General features: G+C 39.0%; 1 protein-coding gene across 2 annotated transcripts in view; it reads left to right on the top strand.

Annotated features, from left to right (window-relative positions):
* LOC111570579 (collagen alpha-1(XX) chain) overlaps positions 1–16894 on the top strand; it is a 59479-nt gene that overhangs the window by 8656 nt on the left and 33929 nt on the right. For both annotated transcript variants that reach the window (XM_023273427.3, XM_023273426.3), the window contains exons 4-7: positions 5083–5226; positions 10530–10706; positions 12285–12482; positions 15303–15461. In XM_023273427.3, the coding sequence (XP_023129195.2) occupies positions 5083–5226; positions 10530–10706; positions 12285–12482; positions 15303–15461 (678 nt within the window). The remainder of the gene's footprint in view (positions 1–5082; positions 5227–10529; positions 10707–12284; positions 12483–15302; positions 15462–16894) is intronic.

Raw genomic sequence — 16894 nt, 5'->3', positions numbered from 1 at the left:
TACTGTTTAGTATAACAAATTCACACAAAAAAAAAATCAATCAATTAATCACTGTCAGGGCTGCACAGTGGCGTAGTGGTTAGCACTTTCGCCTTGCAGCTAGAAGATCCCTGGTTCGCGTCCCGGCTTTCCCGGGATCTTTCTGCATGGAGTTTGCATGTTCTCCCTGTGCATGCGTGGGTTTTCTCCGGGTACTCCGGCTTCCTCCCACAGTCCAAAAATATGCTGAGGTTAATTGATCATTCTAAATTGCCCGTAGGTGTGAATGTGAGAGTGATTGTTTGTCTTTGTATGTGGCCCTGTGACAGACTGGTGACCTGTCTAGGGTGTCCCCTGCCTTCACCTGAGTCAGCTGGGATAGACTCCAGCCCCCCCATGACCCTAGTGAGGATTAAGCGGTGTATAGATGATGATGGATGGATGGATAATCACTGTCACTGTCAATGACAATAGCACAATATTCAAGCTCAGATTTGGTTCCTTTTTCTCCGACTCCTCATGGACGACTAATTCAAGGAAGGTTGGAGAGTTAAAAAAATGTCATGAGTCTTTTTTTCTTTTTTTTTTTATAAATGGCATCATTTTGTCAATTTCTTAAAACATTTCCATCCCACTGGCAGGTTTTGAGTTCAGGAGACTAACTTGGTAGCACAGATATAATAAAAGCTATGGTTCGTGAGTTAATCAGTGCTCACACACAATGTAAGATCATTAATGATTTCTTGAAGTATGTGTGGAAAAACTTACAAACTCCATCCCACACTTTTGATAAGAAATGGTTAAATATGAAACAGCTGTTATGCTGCATTCACGTTGTCAACAGAATGCGGAGAACAGGGAAAACTTTTGTCATGCTACATATTCTTTAGCACTATATTACCAAGTGAAAGCAGATGTAAATAGTGTATAGCTCCTGTGAAAGTGGTGAATTGATTTTATTACTCTACCAAGGAACGCAGAAGAGTTATGTGACAATCGGCGTTGGTTTGTCTGTCTGTCTGTCTGTTCGCAACATTACTCAAATTTTCAGGGAAGGTCAGAAATGACACAAGGACCAAGTGATTAGATTTTGGCAGTGATGCAGCTTATAGTCTGGATCCATGGATTTGTTAAAGATTTCTGTATCATTGAGAGATAGCGGCACAGCGTCACTGTAACCATGACAACAAGTGAACACTACGTCAGCTGCCTGCTGATGACTTATTGGGACTTATCTGTCGGAAATAATAGTTTTATTAGTAGGGTTTTATTTTGATATATCTGTCAGCAGTCACTTGACATGTCAGTAATTCTTTTTCATCACAAGATAACATTGCTCGAAGAAGTTTCTAATATTACAGATCATAGACTAACGTCACACTTTCCTACTTGGCTGCTTGTGATTATGGTTTATTTGCAAGCAAATAACTACTGGTGTTTTCAGTGGAGACTTTTTTTATTCTGTACAGGTCTGCACTCTGGTTTAGGATTTTACAGCTCTCGAGAAATGATTGTGAAAGCAGCTGTTGTATATTTTCTTATATCTATAATAAGAATAGTAGAAATACAGCAATAATACTTGAAAATAATCTGCCAAAGTTATTAATCCTTCAGTAGACTGGAAGTGCAAGAAAAGCGCCTTTACTGTCAGATTTTCCAGCTTTGTACAGCCATTTTCCCACATCCCTCTCATAATATTAATACTCTGAACAATCAAAAATTTTGAATTGTTACTTAAAGCTAAGTTAAAGACCTTAATTAGGTTTCCGGGTGACAGATGCAGGATAATACTATAATTATAGAGCCTCAGCCATAATAGCAAGGGATCGCTCAGTCATGCTTGTGAGTAATATCATGGTGAGAGTTCTCTACCATGATCATCTCAAAGTCTAAGGTGTTTTCTTTTTCTACCCTTGAGATGAAATCACTCATCAGAGGCTTAACGTTTCAGACTAAGGCCAGATATGTAATATTTGCACTTTATGACGTTTCCTGTTTGCTCACGTTTAGCCACATCATCATGCATCAAACAGCTATCTGTGTTAGCAAAGTCAGTTAAAGCTACAGCTGTTATTTTTTTTTAATCACATGTAGCTTTTGTGTGCATCAAATACAGTGACAGTTATAGGGGATACCAGTTATCTCTGGTGTGACTGTGGCTCCTTGTTGCCAGTTAATTTAAACTAAGAGGGTTCATTGGGTTCAAATGTGTGTCTCAGAACCACTTTGTTAATTCAAAACACTTCTATGCTGTTAATTTTCACTCCGCGTGAATATTTGCCACCTCATCAGAACAGGATAAGACAGCTCTGGTGCTGGAGTAGATCCTGGGGGAATCTGTGCATTCCAAGAAGTTTGATGAAATGCATTTATGCTTATTTCTAAAAATGCACGACTCAAAGAACTTCAGATGTGCCACGATGCCAAATAGAGCATCTGGGATTGGTTGGTTTTGGAATAATGGATGCCATTATCAACATTAGCAGCTCTGAAATGCCAAAAAAGGAAAAGCTTGGTGATTTATTTCCAGTCAAAATATGTGATGACCTGGGCTGAAACTTTAGAGACTTACAGCTGTGAGCAGAGGTTTACATACACTTACACTACGAGTCAAAAGTTTGGACACACCTTCTCATTCAATGGTTTTTATTTAATTTTTTGTTCATTGTAGATTAATACTGAAGACATCGAAACCATAAAAGACTACATATGGAATTATGTTCTAAACAAAGAAATGTTAATCTTCAGTATTAATCTACAATGTAGAGAATAATACAAATAAATAAAAAGCATTGAATGTCAGGGTGTGTCCAAACTTTTGACTGGTTGTGTATAAAGACCATGTATACTACCGGTCAAAAGTTTAAGAACACTCCAAGTTTTCCCACTTTTTTATTGGAAATTATGCATTTTAATGTGTCATTGTACTCCAAAATGAAAACATAGAACAAATAAACAAATGAAGTTTAAAAAAAAAACTTTGGAGACTTTGGGGGACCAGTCTAGAACCTTCATTCTAGCCTGATTGAACCGTTTCTTTACCACGTCTGATGTGTGTTTGGACTCAGTGTCTTGTTGAAACATCCAACTGTGCCCAAGATCAACCTTCTGCTGATGGTTTTAGGTTTTCATCCTCCTTCTTTGTTATTCCATTTACTTTGTGTAAAACTCCAGTTCCACAGACCATGATACTGCCACCACCATGCTTGATGGTAGGTTTGGTGTTGTTGAGGTTAAAAAGGTCTAAAACCTGCCCAAGGCAGTCAAAAAAATGTTCAAAACCAGTCAAAATACACACTGAAACCAGTCCTAAAGAAGCCAACAGCCAGTGCAAAATCTGGACCAAATCCTAACCTAAACTACTCCTAAAAAATGACCCACCCAGGATAATCTAAAACCAGTCCTCATCCAGGACCAAATCCAGTTTGAAATAAATCCTAAACCAACTTTAAATCACATCCAGGACCAGGAGAACCAAGACTGAAACCAAACATAAACCAGTTCCAAGAGAGTCCAAAACCAGTCCAACATACAGTCTGAAACCAGTCCAGAAACACTCCAAGAAAGCCCCAGAGCATGATACTGCCACCACCATGCTTGATGGTAGGTTTGGTGTTCTTGGGGTTAAAGGCCTCACCTTCTCTCCTCCAATCATATTTCTGATCAGTTTTTCTTCCATCTGACAGAACTTTCCTCCAGAAGGTCTTTTCTGTGTCCATGTGATCAGCAGCAGACTTTAGATGATCTGGTGATCTGTAGCTGCTTTCAAATGGCTCCATGTAATTTTCCTAACTTGTTCAAATCAGTGATTTGCTTTTATAGAACATTAAAAGTTGCAGGAGTCATTAGAAACTTAAGACCGTCACAATATACATGGTCTTTACAGGTGGATGGAAACTTTTGTTCACAACTGGGCAAATATTCTATATTTTTGCTTTCCAAAGCAGAGAAGTTGCATAAGTCACTGAAGTACTATGTAAAATAAATTGGCCAAATTTCAAAGTTATCTGATCTTATGTTAGCTTTTTTCAGTTGTGCTAGCCTCATTTCCCCTCTAGTTTGAAACAGCGTATAATAAATGTGGTGTGACAGTATCTTTCATCTCCCTGTAATCCAGATTGCAGCACCCTCCAGCTTCTTTCTTCTTCATTGTTTTCTGTCTGCCACCTCTTATCTGCCATTCCACACTGTGCAGCTAAGCCCAGGCAGGTCTAAAAGAGAGACGGGGGGCGGCTTAGAAGAAGAATTCGGTCCAACGCAAGACTTGTCGTGTCTGAAGGTGTAGGGTCTGGGAAGGGGTGGCAGCAAGAGGATGAAAAGGTGGTGATGACAAGATTAAAGAGGGAAGGAAGTACAATTCTGGAACATGCATTAAAAAGAATTTCACAAGGTTGCAGCGCACATCTGCTGTTGGAGAAACACTGGAGGATGTAGAAATAAGAGGCTAAACGTTGCTCCAGGGGGAATTGTATTTAAAGTTTATGATGCAGACAAGTGTGGGAATAATGTGCATTATCTAGTAGTCTGTTCATCGTATTTTTGTTGCTTACATACTGACTGCTGCAGCCTGAACTCATGGGGAAACAATAGCACGTGGTATTTTATTTTGGTAATGCCTGATGTAAATTCAGTTTACACACTTTGAAACCTTAAAACCTGTGCAATATTTTTGCACTTGGAACAATATTATTAGCTTTTTGCATTGTGCTCACATTAGCAACTGTCATTTTGCACTACAGTGTATATATATTCTTTTCTAGATGTGTTCGTATCTGTATGTTTCTTTTTTCCTGTAGTTACTTTATTATCTTTTCCTTCTTCTTAGTGACATCAGCAGCCTGAACTAAAATCCTTGTATGTTGTGTACATACTTGGCCATTAAAGCTGATTCTAATTCTGAAATGAAACAGAAGAAAGCATGCACTGATACAAGAATTTGAAACTAAGAACAAAGCTGAAAATAGGCTTTCTTCTCCCTTTCCTAGTATTTATTGGGGCCAAAATGACCTCAGGTGATCTCAATGATCTTAACTGTCCTTTTAGACTTTATTTTGTACAGCACCAAAGCAGTCATTTTTCACCACAAATGTTTATCTTCTCCAGAGGTGCCCCAGCCAGAGCTGATGCTGACCACCACCAGGGGCCGAGCAACAGTGGCAGGACTCGACTCCAGTCAGGAATATTCCCTCCATGTCCTCGTACTCAATGGGACGACGGAGAAACTTCTTGCAAAGAGACGATTCACCAGTAAGAAGCACAGCAAAATAGATCAGAAAAATAAGATTGGACAACTGCTGTGTAGTGTCTGTTTCCAGATAAGATCATCACTTTTAAGATATGGTAAACTCTCTAAATATCATATAAGGTCAATAAATGAACTGTATCCTCCATGTTCAGAGTATTTCACAAGTCAACACAGTCAGAGCTTGATGGAGATGCAGACAATCAGGAGAAATGTCAAGTATTAGGAAGACAAAGATTTAGGGTGTCTGTAATGTGATGTGAAGTAAGTTGTACATACACTCCTGTTCAAAAGTTGGAGTCACTTAGACGTCCTTTTTTTAAAAAGAAAAGCAGTTTTTTTCAATGAAGATAACATTAAATGAATGATAAATCCAGTGTAGACATTGTTAATGTGATAAATGACTATTGTAGCTGGAAACGGCTGATTTTTAATGGAATATCTCCATAGAGGTACAGAGGAACATTTCCAGCAACCATCACTCCTGTGTTCTAATGCTACATTGTGTTAGCTAATGGTGTTGAAAGGCTAATTGATGATTAGAAAACCTTTGTGCAGTTATGTTACACATGAATAAAAGTGTGAGTTTTCATGGAAAACATGAAACTGCCTGGTTGACCCCAAACTTTTCAACAGCTCAACCTGAATCCCCAAAAAGACACATAAAACCAAAATCATTCATCTGATCTGCTTCAAACTCGACACTACGCTTATTCTGATCTCCAGTTGTAAACCCACCAAGTTTGAAGTGGACCTGATGTACGGTTGTTGATATATATGGAGAACAGGCACCCAGACACACTCCTTGAATTATAGTGAGATATGACTGGATAATTCTTGTCATAGATGAGATATCAACCAATTGTCCAAACTTTTGAACCATAGTGTACATTTGTAAAGGCCATATATATCATAGTCATTTTGACTTTCCAAGACTTGTCTTATAACACCTAATTTTCTAGATAGAATCACTAAAATACATGTGTCTTTGTCACAAAAATCTGTCATACATGTTGGTTGTTTCATCTATTTATTATAGGCCTACCGGAAATATGACAAAATCTACTGTGGTCAGATGAAGCAAAAACTTTGCTACTTGGCCACAATAATCAGAAATATGTTTGGAGGAAATAAGGTGAGGCATTTAACCCCAAGAACACCAAACCTACCATCAAGCATGGAGGTGTCAGTATCATGTTCTGGGACTTTTGAGAAGCACTTCTGAACTGGTTTCAGATGTATGTTGGCCTGATTTTGGACTTTCTTGGGACAGGTGCATGTTTGGTTTCAGTCTTGGTTCTTCTGGTTTTGGATGTGATTTAAAGTTGATTTAGGATTTATTTTACTCTGGATCTGGTCCTGGATGAGGACTTGTTTAGGACTGTCTTGGTTGGGTCTTGGACTTTTTTTAGGAGTAGCTTAGGTTCAGTTTTGGTTCTGATTTTGTACTAGTTTTTGATTTATTAAGACTGGTTTTGTGCTGTTTCTAAAACTGGTTTCAGTTTTGGTTTAGGACTGATTTCAGACTGTAACCTACCCCAGCAGATTTTGACATATTTCCAGAAGACTAAATCTATGAAAGTACCAAAATACCTGATCGTTTTTTTGTACAGAGACACGAGTTACAATGATTTCATCACAGAAAATTAGAAGAATCACTGGAAAGTCAAGACTGCCATGATATACATGGTCTTTGCATCTCTTTGTGTATTTAAATTTTTATTCACAACTTTTTAAAAATCTTCTGCAATCCATACATTTTTAATTTTGACTTCTTAGGCATGAATAAGGCCCATTTTGATGCTGAACACTGACATTAAAAGAAACACTAGTGGCCTTGCTGTTAGCTCAGTTGTGACACAACGTTGGCAACAGAGCAAAGTCTTATTGTAGGAAGTGGTGCATTTTTAACATTCTTACACTTTGTGATCGCAGTGGCTCTTCCAATCCCCTCCTCCATCATGCCTAACAGATGTACACACTCACAGTGGGTGGGAATAAACACAGCCACAGCCAGATTACAGGCTGGCAGTGGGGTGTGTTTGAACTTACTGTGTGTACTTACACCGGTTAAGTGTGTTCCTGTGTTGTAAATCTGTCCTCTGTGACCCACAAAGGCGACCTGACCAGCAAAATTACACAGTGGATAATAGCTTTCGACAGCTTGCAGGGAGGAGAACAGTTGTTTTAGTTTTACAGGAAGGATTAGGCACATTTTGGCCAGTCTGACATTTTATCACTTTGCCAAGGAGTGAGGCGAAGTTATGTGACCATCAGTGTTGGTTTGTCTGTCTGTCTGTCTGTCTGTCTGTCTGTCTGTCTGTCTGTCTGTTAGCAACATTAACGGATTTGGATGAAATTATCAGGGAAAGTCAGAAATGACACAAGGACCAAGTGATTAGATTTTGGCAGTGATGCAGCTTATAGTCTGGATCCACGGATTTGTTAAAGATTTCTGTATCATTGCGAGATAGCGGCATGGCGTCACTGTAAAGTTTGTTTTATGCTTGACATGTCCGTGAGGTCCACGTGTCTCCGGGTAGACGAATTTCATCATTTAGCAGCCACACCGCCTCACACGGTCCTTCTCAAGCAGAAAATTTCGGCGCCTCCAAATTTTTCTAACAATGCGGACAGAACAAATGCGTGGAAAACACACAGTCTATGGGAAAACATGGTGGAAGAACAAGAGCTCCTAGCAGTAGAAGTTGAGAAATACAGGCATTTATATGATTCATCACACAGAGATCACTGTAATAACCGAGTTATGAACAATTTATGGTGTGAAAGTAAAACAAGCTGCTGAAATGCAACTATTCGGTGAAATTCCATGCTGTAAGTGGTGTAAACAATGGCAAACTTCTTCTACTCTAGTTTACTACCGTGGTGTGCTTATGATACACTGCACCCTGCAGTTTGAGAGCAGACACCACAGGGGATATAAAAGCCACAAGCATTCTCGCATTCAGATTCCGATGGTCTCATTTCTGCACGTCACGTTCATGCGGAAAGCATAACCCAGGCTTAACTATGACAACAAGTGAACACTACGTCAGCTGCCTGCTGATGATCACATGATTGTGATCCTACTACAAATCCACTGCTGCTGGCTTATCAGGACTTATCTGTTGGAAATGATACAAAGAACAAATGATTAAATTGTGGGGGTGTTTCCGAGCCCTATCAATTCCTGCTGCCCGCTACATATTTAGGCTACGCGATTCAGTATCCATACATAATGTACACATGCATAACACACACCTGTGCTCAGCGCAAGGTCATTTAGTTTGTGGGTACATCTATATTAAATGGACACATTCTATGTTCTGCTGTGATTTCTGATCATCAATAACTAATAAACAAATGCTGCATTTATCAAAAAAATCCTGCATTTCTGACCATGCCATATGAGGGAATGAACAGCCTTGGAGGAGTGCTACGCTCTCTGAGTGCTTTTCCAGTTGTATAATATGTTAATGTAGCTGGGGGTTGCTAGCAAATCATGCAAGTGATAGTAGGTTACTGTGTCGAGTCGAGCGTGTCCAGGCAGGCCAGTGAAAAAAAACAAACTTGGAAATTCGGAACGCCGGCTGTCATGCTGGAATGATGGCAGTCTGGGAATTCCTTCTTGATGTGCCTTCGTCTTTCCCATTTGCTTCAAACCGCCCTCGGGCCTCTGCGCTTATTTCAAGCTGCAGTCATCATAGTAGGTTACTACGTCGAGGCAAATCTCGCTTCCTTGGAAATTTCACCGTCAATTTGCTGCTGTTGACCTTGTCTCGTAACTCCAGGCGAGGATTTGCTGAAAAGACCCAGTGAGGTAGTTTAGTCACAGAAAGAATAACATGCTGAACATCAGATGTGCTCCGTCTGCACCTCCAGCATGTTCAGATTTATCTCTTAAACCTACAGAATATTGAAATCCAATCTAGAAGCAGACATGTTGGTTCCTTAGTATCCAAACTGTAATCTTAATCTAAATAAGATGATTTTTTTTAAACTGACAAATTCATCATCTTTGCCCAGAAGTTAATAAGTATTTATGCAACAGAAGGTTATAGATTTGATTGCAGTAATCACCCTTTTATTGTTTCCTTAGAAGGTATCTGACCACCCAGCAAGACAGGAACGTTCCCACAACAATAACTAACATTACCTGCAAGTTCTAATAATGTTTGAAGGAAAACATTTTGATCTGATGTTCAAAGAAGGTTTTTAGGGTTTTTATCATTTCTGATAATGTTCCTGTGAGGTTAAAAGTGAACTAAGACAGAACGTTTTAACATTCAGAGGATGTTTGGAGGATGTTGTCAGATTATGTTCTGTGACAACAAAAGAAGAACGTTCTCAAACCAACATTCAGAAAATGTTCTCCAGATGTTATCAAGGCCTCAGTAGGGAGAATGTCTTTTTAAAATAATAATAATTCCTATATTATGATATATTAGCAAATGTGGAACATTTCACCTGCAGTGTTCTGAGGATGTTTTGGGGATGTTGCTGTTGAGAACATTCTTTAACGAAACATTCCCTCAGTGATGACAAAGGAAGGACGTTCTCAATGCAACATCTGGAAAAATTTTTAAGAACATTTTTAGAGCATCTTTAGAGAACTTTATTCTGCCTTTAAGAAGAACATTCTGGGAACTAAAAGAGAACTTTCCACTGAAGACATTTACTAGAACTTTGCAGAACTTTCTCAGAACATTGTTCTCAAAAATTACTCCAAAAATGTTTTTGAAACATTTTCTAAATGTTGCATTGAGAATGTTCTTCCTTTGTTATCATGTAACACTGAGGGAATATTTTGTAGGAGAACGTTCTCAACAGCAACATCCCCAAAAATCAGAACATTGCAGGTAAAATGTTCCACCTTTGTTAACATTGTAAATTACAGGAACATTTTATAAAAACCCATTCTGTCTTCTGAAGCCTTGATAACATCTGGAGAACATTTTCTGAATGTTGGTTTGAGAACATTCTTGTTTAGTTATCATGGAACATAATCTGACAACATCCTCCAAACATCCTCTGAATGTTAAAACGTTCTGTCTTAGTTCACTTTTAACCTCACAAGAACAATATTAGAAATGATAAATATCCTTAAAATGTTCTTTAAACGTTAGATTAAAATGTTTTCTGTCAAACATTATTAGAAGTTGTAGCTAACATTATCCAATGTTGAGGGAACATTCCTTGCTTGCTGGATTACCTGTCCAGCAGTAGAAGCTCAGGATGCAGTAGCTGCACTACTCCAGCTTTAATATGAATGAATACAAATTACCACACAGCTCTTCTTCTCTTCCAGTGGAGGGTCTGCGTGAGGAGGAGATGATCCGTAGCGGCAGTCGAGAGCAGAAGAAGAAAACGCTGCCTGGAGGGTCGGGATCAGGAGATCTGGACGATGTAACAGAAGCTCTGCTGGGGCTGCCGACGATCTTATATCCAGACGCCACGACCACCACTGCTGCTGAAACGACTACAGGTAGGACAAGCACATAATAACATGACATCCACATATACACCATCATCTCAGTGTTACCCGGCAAGGAGGGAACGTTCCCACAATATTATCTACAAGTTCTGACAATGTTTTAAAGACAAAGTGTGACCTAATGTTCAAAGAACGTTTTAAGGATATTTATCATTTCTAATAGCGTTCCTGTGAGGTTAAAAGTGAACTAAGACAGAACGTTTTAACATTCAGAGGATGTTTGGAGGATGTTGTCAGATTATGTTCCATGATAGCTAAAGAAGAACGTTCTCAAACCAGCATTCAGAAAACTTCTCCAGATGTTATTGAGGCCTCAGAAGACAGAATGTGTTTTTATAAAATGTTCCTGTCATTTAAAATATTAACAAAAGTGGAACATTTTATCTGCAATGTTCTACAAAAAGGAAACATAAAATGACAAAAATGAAAAACAAAATGACAAAAACATGAGACAACAAAAGTCAGACAAAAAAGCAATATAAACAAGACAAAATATTACAAAAATGAGACACAAAATGACAAAAATGAGACACAATGACAAAAGCGAGAAATAAAATGACAAAAAAGTAGACAAACGACACGAAACAAAACAAAAAAGAGACAAAAAATTTGACAAAAAAGTTACAAAGCGACAAAACAATGGACAAACGACAAAAGCGAGACAAGAAACGACACAAAAATGACAAATGTGAGAAACAAAATGACAAAAAGATAAGACAAAACACACAAGACAAAAAGGAAACACAAAATGACAATAACGAGAAACAAAACGACAAAAGTCAGACAAAAACAAGACAAAATTTTACAAAAACGAGACACAAAATGACAAAAGAGCAATGAACAATCCTAGTATTTCCCTTCATGATCAAAACAACTTGTCATGGGCTAAGAATTATTTAACATTTATAGTTTTACATATTTACAAATTTGCAATTACTGTCTTTTCGGATTTGGCCTGTGGCCACATGTTTGACACCCGTGATTTAGTCAGACCATTTTAACCAACTTTAAAGCAGGAACAAACCAGCAATGGTTCCTGTTGCAGTGTACATGAAGTGGAACTTTGCCGTCTTGCTGAAGCTAGAAGGCTGATCCTATCATCACTGCATGAGCAGATACAGATCTGTGATGTCAGGTTTGAAACCCAGCAACGCTCTGTGTTCACCAGCATTCTGTAGCCTCTGGCCATGAAGTTAAAAAACTCGCAACACAAGTCTCCAGAGAACATTTCAATCGCTCCACTCTGATCTTCCTCGGCCTCTGTCATTATCACGCTATTTGACAGAGAGGCGGTAAAGGACAGAAATGCTGCCAGCACACAAATACAAACAGGCAAATATACTGTAAGAAGCTTTGACGTGATGATGGATGGTGGGCAAGGCAGGTGGGGACAGGCTTTATCTGTCTGAAAATGTTTATTTGTTAACAAGGAAATACGACTTTTTCTCGCTTTCCCCTTTGATATTCAGGAAATCAGATCAATCTTGCATCAACATGAATTTCCCGTCATGTACAGCCTCTGCTTATCTCGCCGTTATCCCTCCCATTCGTTTGCCCTCTTTCCTCCAGAGCCTCCAGCTACAGAAACCCCCTCTCAACCCCCTGATGAGGCCCCAGAGAAAACCAGCAAAGAGAAGAGGAAGAGGAAGAAAGAAAAAGAGAGAGATCGTTCCAAGGTGGAGAACAAGGAGGAGCAGGGGACGACTCAGGGGAAACTGGCCGAGGACAAACCCCGGAAGACGGCGTTTACTACGCAGCCGGTCACAGGTAAAAACTGCAGTGTTAGAAAAACACAACAGAAAATCAGAGCTGAATTACCACTTCTGATAACGTTTGTCACTATAATGAACCAAAAACAATAGTGGAAGTTGAACAAGTTCCAGTTGTGAACAAAAGCTTACATCCACTTTTAAAGACCTAGTATATCATGGCAGTCGTGAGTTTCTGCTGACTCCTAGAACTGAAGTTTCTGTGTGTTTTGTCACAAAAAGCAATCCTGCATCTTGGTTCTTTCATAGATTTATTATAGGTCTTCTGGAAATATGACAAAGTCTGCTGGGTCAAAAATATACATACAGAAATGCTAATATTTGGTTAAATGTCCATTTTCACCTCAGTTAGGTTCATTTGTTTTCCATCCACAAGCTTCTGGTTGATCGTTGACTCTTCTGGACAGAATTGATGGAGTTCAACTAAATTTATTGTCCTTCTTACTCAGACTTGTTTCTTCATCAGTCCACGGGTTCTTGATGGGTCTAAGTCAGGACTTTGGGGAGACCAGTGTAGAACCTTCATTCTAGCCTGATGGAACCATTTCTTTACCACATCTGATGTATGTTTGGACTCACTGTCTTGTTGAAACATCCAACTGTGTCCAAGATCAACCTTCTGCTAATGATTTTAGGTTTTAATCCTCCTTCTTCATTATTCCATTTACTTTGTGTAAAGCTCCAGTTCCACAGAGCATGATGCTGCCACCACCATGCTTGATGGTAGGTTTGGTGTTCTTGGAGTTAAAAGAGATTCACCAAAGACAGACAGAAACCAGTCCTAAATCATTTCTAAAAAGTTCTAAAACCAGGACCAAAACCCAACCTAAACCAATCCAAAAACGTTCAGAACCAGTCAGAATACAGTCTGAACCCAGTCCAAAACCAAAACTGAAACCAGTTTTAGAAACAGTCTGAAGCCAGCCCTTATAAAGTCAACAACCAGCGCAATATCAGGACCAAAACCAAACCAGAACTACTCCTGAAGGTCAAGTCTAAGACTTGTCAAAGACAATTGGAAACCAGTACTCAGCCAGGACATAAACCAGTCCCAAGAAAGTCCAGAACCAGTCCAACATACAGTCTGAAACCAGTCCAGAAGCACTTCTAGAAAGCCCCAGAGCATGATACTGCCACCACCATGCTTGATGGGAGGTTTGGTGTTCTTGGGGTTAAAGGCCTCACCTTCTCTCCTCCAATCATATTTCTGATCAGTTTTTCTTCCATCTGACCACAGAACTTTCCTCCAGAAGGTCTTTTCTTTGTCCATGTGATCAGCAGCAGACTTGAGTGGAGCATCAATGTTCTGTTTCTAGAGGAAGAACTTCCTTCTTCATGGATCCTCTCAGCTCATGTTGATGTAAAACCCTGTGGACACTGACAGCTGTGTTCCAGTAGCTTCTCATTCATTCAGACCTGCTTTTTGGTGATTCTTGGTTGATTCTTGACCATCCTGACCAATGGTCTCTCAGCAGCAGGTGATAGTTTGTGTTTTCTTCCTGATGGTGGCAGTAACACAATTGGACCATGAACTTTATTCTGACAAACTAATGATTTAGGATCTGAAGCTGCTTTGAAATGGCTCCAAATGACTTTCTGACTTGTTCAAGTCAATAATTCGCTTTTTCAGATCTTTGCTGAGCTCCTCAGACTTTCCCACTGTAGTGTTTGAGTCTAAGGAGTGGATCTAATGGGTTCTATTTAAACTGGATCAGAGGAGTCAGCAGCTGTAGTCAATCGTAATCACTCTGGAAACGTTAAGAGGCTACTAGGACAATTTTAATTAATACAATTTTCTACATCACTAAAACTTAAATTCACATTGCTACTTGCATATTTTTGACTCAATGGATTTTGTCATATTTCCAGAAAACCTTCAGTAAATACATGAACGAACCAAAATGCATGATGGGTTTTTTTTGTGATGATTTGTGATGATTCATATGTTTCAATGGATCCATCATTGAAATTTGAGTTATAGGAATCTTTGGAAACTCAAAACTTCCATGATCTACACTACCATTCAAAAGTTTGGGGTCACTCATGAAATTTCATGTTTTCCATGAAAACTCACATTTTTATTCATGTGTAACATAACTGCACAAGGGTTTTCTAATCATCAATTAGCCTTTCAACACCATTAGCTAACACAATGTAGCATTAGAACACAGGAGTGATGGTTGCTGGAAATGTTCCTCTGTACCTCTATGGAGATATTCCATTAAAAATCAGCTGTTTCTTGCTAGAATAGTCATTTAGTACATTAACAGTGTCTACACTGGATTTATCATTCATTTGATGTTATCTTCATTGAAAAAACCTGCTTTTCTTTCAAAAATAAGAACATTTCTAAGTGACCCCAAACTTTTGAACGGTAGTGTATGTGGTCCTGACAACTGTATGTACGTATGTTCATAACTGTATCTTGAGCTTCAAGGACGTCTGGCCACCATCGTGTTCGTCTCTTCTGTTGGAACATGAAGCTTGAGAGCAGTAAGAAATGTGATGACAGTGTTTCCACATGGGAAGGACAGGTAAAGGATAATGACAGGCCATCCTGTTGGGCTGCAGGGCACATGTGTCCTCTCTGCCTCATAATCCAGGAGAACAGACATTCACATGCATGGAAACTCACTCATGTTCATGTATGAATCGTGTCGACACATGTACGCTCAGTATTTATGGGCATACATGTGGCACTACCTTTTTCCGGCCATCTGTTTCCATGTGCTCGCTAATATACCAAAGAAATAAAAAACTATAAAAAGTGCTGCATAAAGAACAGTTTCAGTTTCATTGGTTGTGTTCTTGTGTGAAGGAAGAAAACCATTTGAGTGCGACAGCGACGCAGCAGCAGACATCATGCTGCTGGTAGACGGTTCCTGGAGCATCGGACGAACCAACTTCAGACGCGTTCGAGACTTCTTGGAGGGCCTGGTGATGCCTTTTCACATCGGACCGAACCACATTCAGATCGGTGAGTGTGGAGGATAGTTAGGGGGTGAAACTATCTCTCTGCCCTTCTGAGAGTCTTATCCATGTGGACAGTGCCACACAGTGGATTTCTTGTGTCATCCACTATTATTCATCATACAGGGTTTCATTTCCAGGCTCATCTTACAACTTCTGCTTGATATTGCTGAAAAAACACAAGTAAAAAGTTGTTGCCTGTAATACATCACAATTTTTTTACAATATTTTATCACCATCTTATTATTGGACAGTCATTTGGAAAGAAGCTGCCAGGAAACATGTAGCATGTGCTGGTGTCAAAGGTGCCCTTTATATTTATTTTTACTGAACACAGCAACAGCAGCTTGTTGTTCTAATGCAGACTCGTAATATAATTTTATCACATTATTTTTTCACATTTGTTCTTTTAAAAAAACGCTCACTAAACCAGACGATTTTCACTTTTTAAAAAATATCTAAATAATATATCAGCAAAGTTAACCCGCATTTTTTCTTTCTGCTAAAAGTGTGTTGTTTTTTTTTTTTATATAATCTAATTTCGATTATTGATCAGCTTGGCACTGAAGCTGTGTAATAGAAAAAGTGGAGTGAGTATTTTATAATACATTCCCACTTCCAGCGCAGATAAAAAGTTAAAAGACAAGAGTTGGACCTCCTTCTTGTTCCTTAAAGGCATGGGGTCAACACTTAACAGCTGTTCAAATCACCTTCTAGCCCTAGCAACCACCTGTTGCTTGCCTAGCAACCATTAGGGACACCATAGCAACCACCTAGCTACCACTCCAAAAGGCCTAAACTGATGCAATTACAATACAATTATAATTTTATGACATTATTTTTGGACATTTAGACAGGCTGCAGACTGATACCAGGCCATGGGTCATGTGGTACCTCGCCACACAGAGAGAATAAAAATGGTTTAATTTATATTTTATTTCTGGCGGAGTCTGCAGGGTGTTTTATTTTGAAAAATTACTTGATCGTCTTCCCGTCCCTTCTGTCTGTGCTTGTTTCCCGCACTTGATGTTAAATGAAGCGGTCAATCTTCCAAAATCTATAAAAAAAACAAACGTCTGGAGAGAATCCTCTGAAAGAGGGAGAGACTTAATGCTGACAGAAGAAAAAGTAAGTAAATGTTTAGCAGTAACAAGTAATTTTATTTGTTTAGGACTCTTTACAAAAAACAAAAAAACAATCATTATTAATATTACTCTGCCACGGAACGCGGTGGAGTTACATGACGATCGGCGTAAGTGAATCCGTCTGTTAGCAACATTATTCAAAAACGGACGGATTAATTAATTTGGATGAATTCTTCAGGGAAGGTCAGAAATGACACAAGGACCAAGTGATTAGATTTTGGCAATGATGCAGCTTATAGTCTGGATCCATGGATTTGTTAAAGATTTCTGTATCATTGAGAGATAGCATCACGAC

This window comes from Amphiprion ocellaris, chromosome 8 (assembly GCF_022539595.1).
Source record: "Amphiprion ocellaris isolate individual 3 ecotype Okinawa chromosome 8, ASM2253959v1, whole genome shotgun sequence".
NCBI lineage: Eukaryota > Metazoa > Chordata > Actinopteri > Pomacentridae > Amphiprion > Amphiprion ocellaris.
This window is presented reverse-complemented; position numbering and strand designations above follow the sequence as displayed.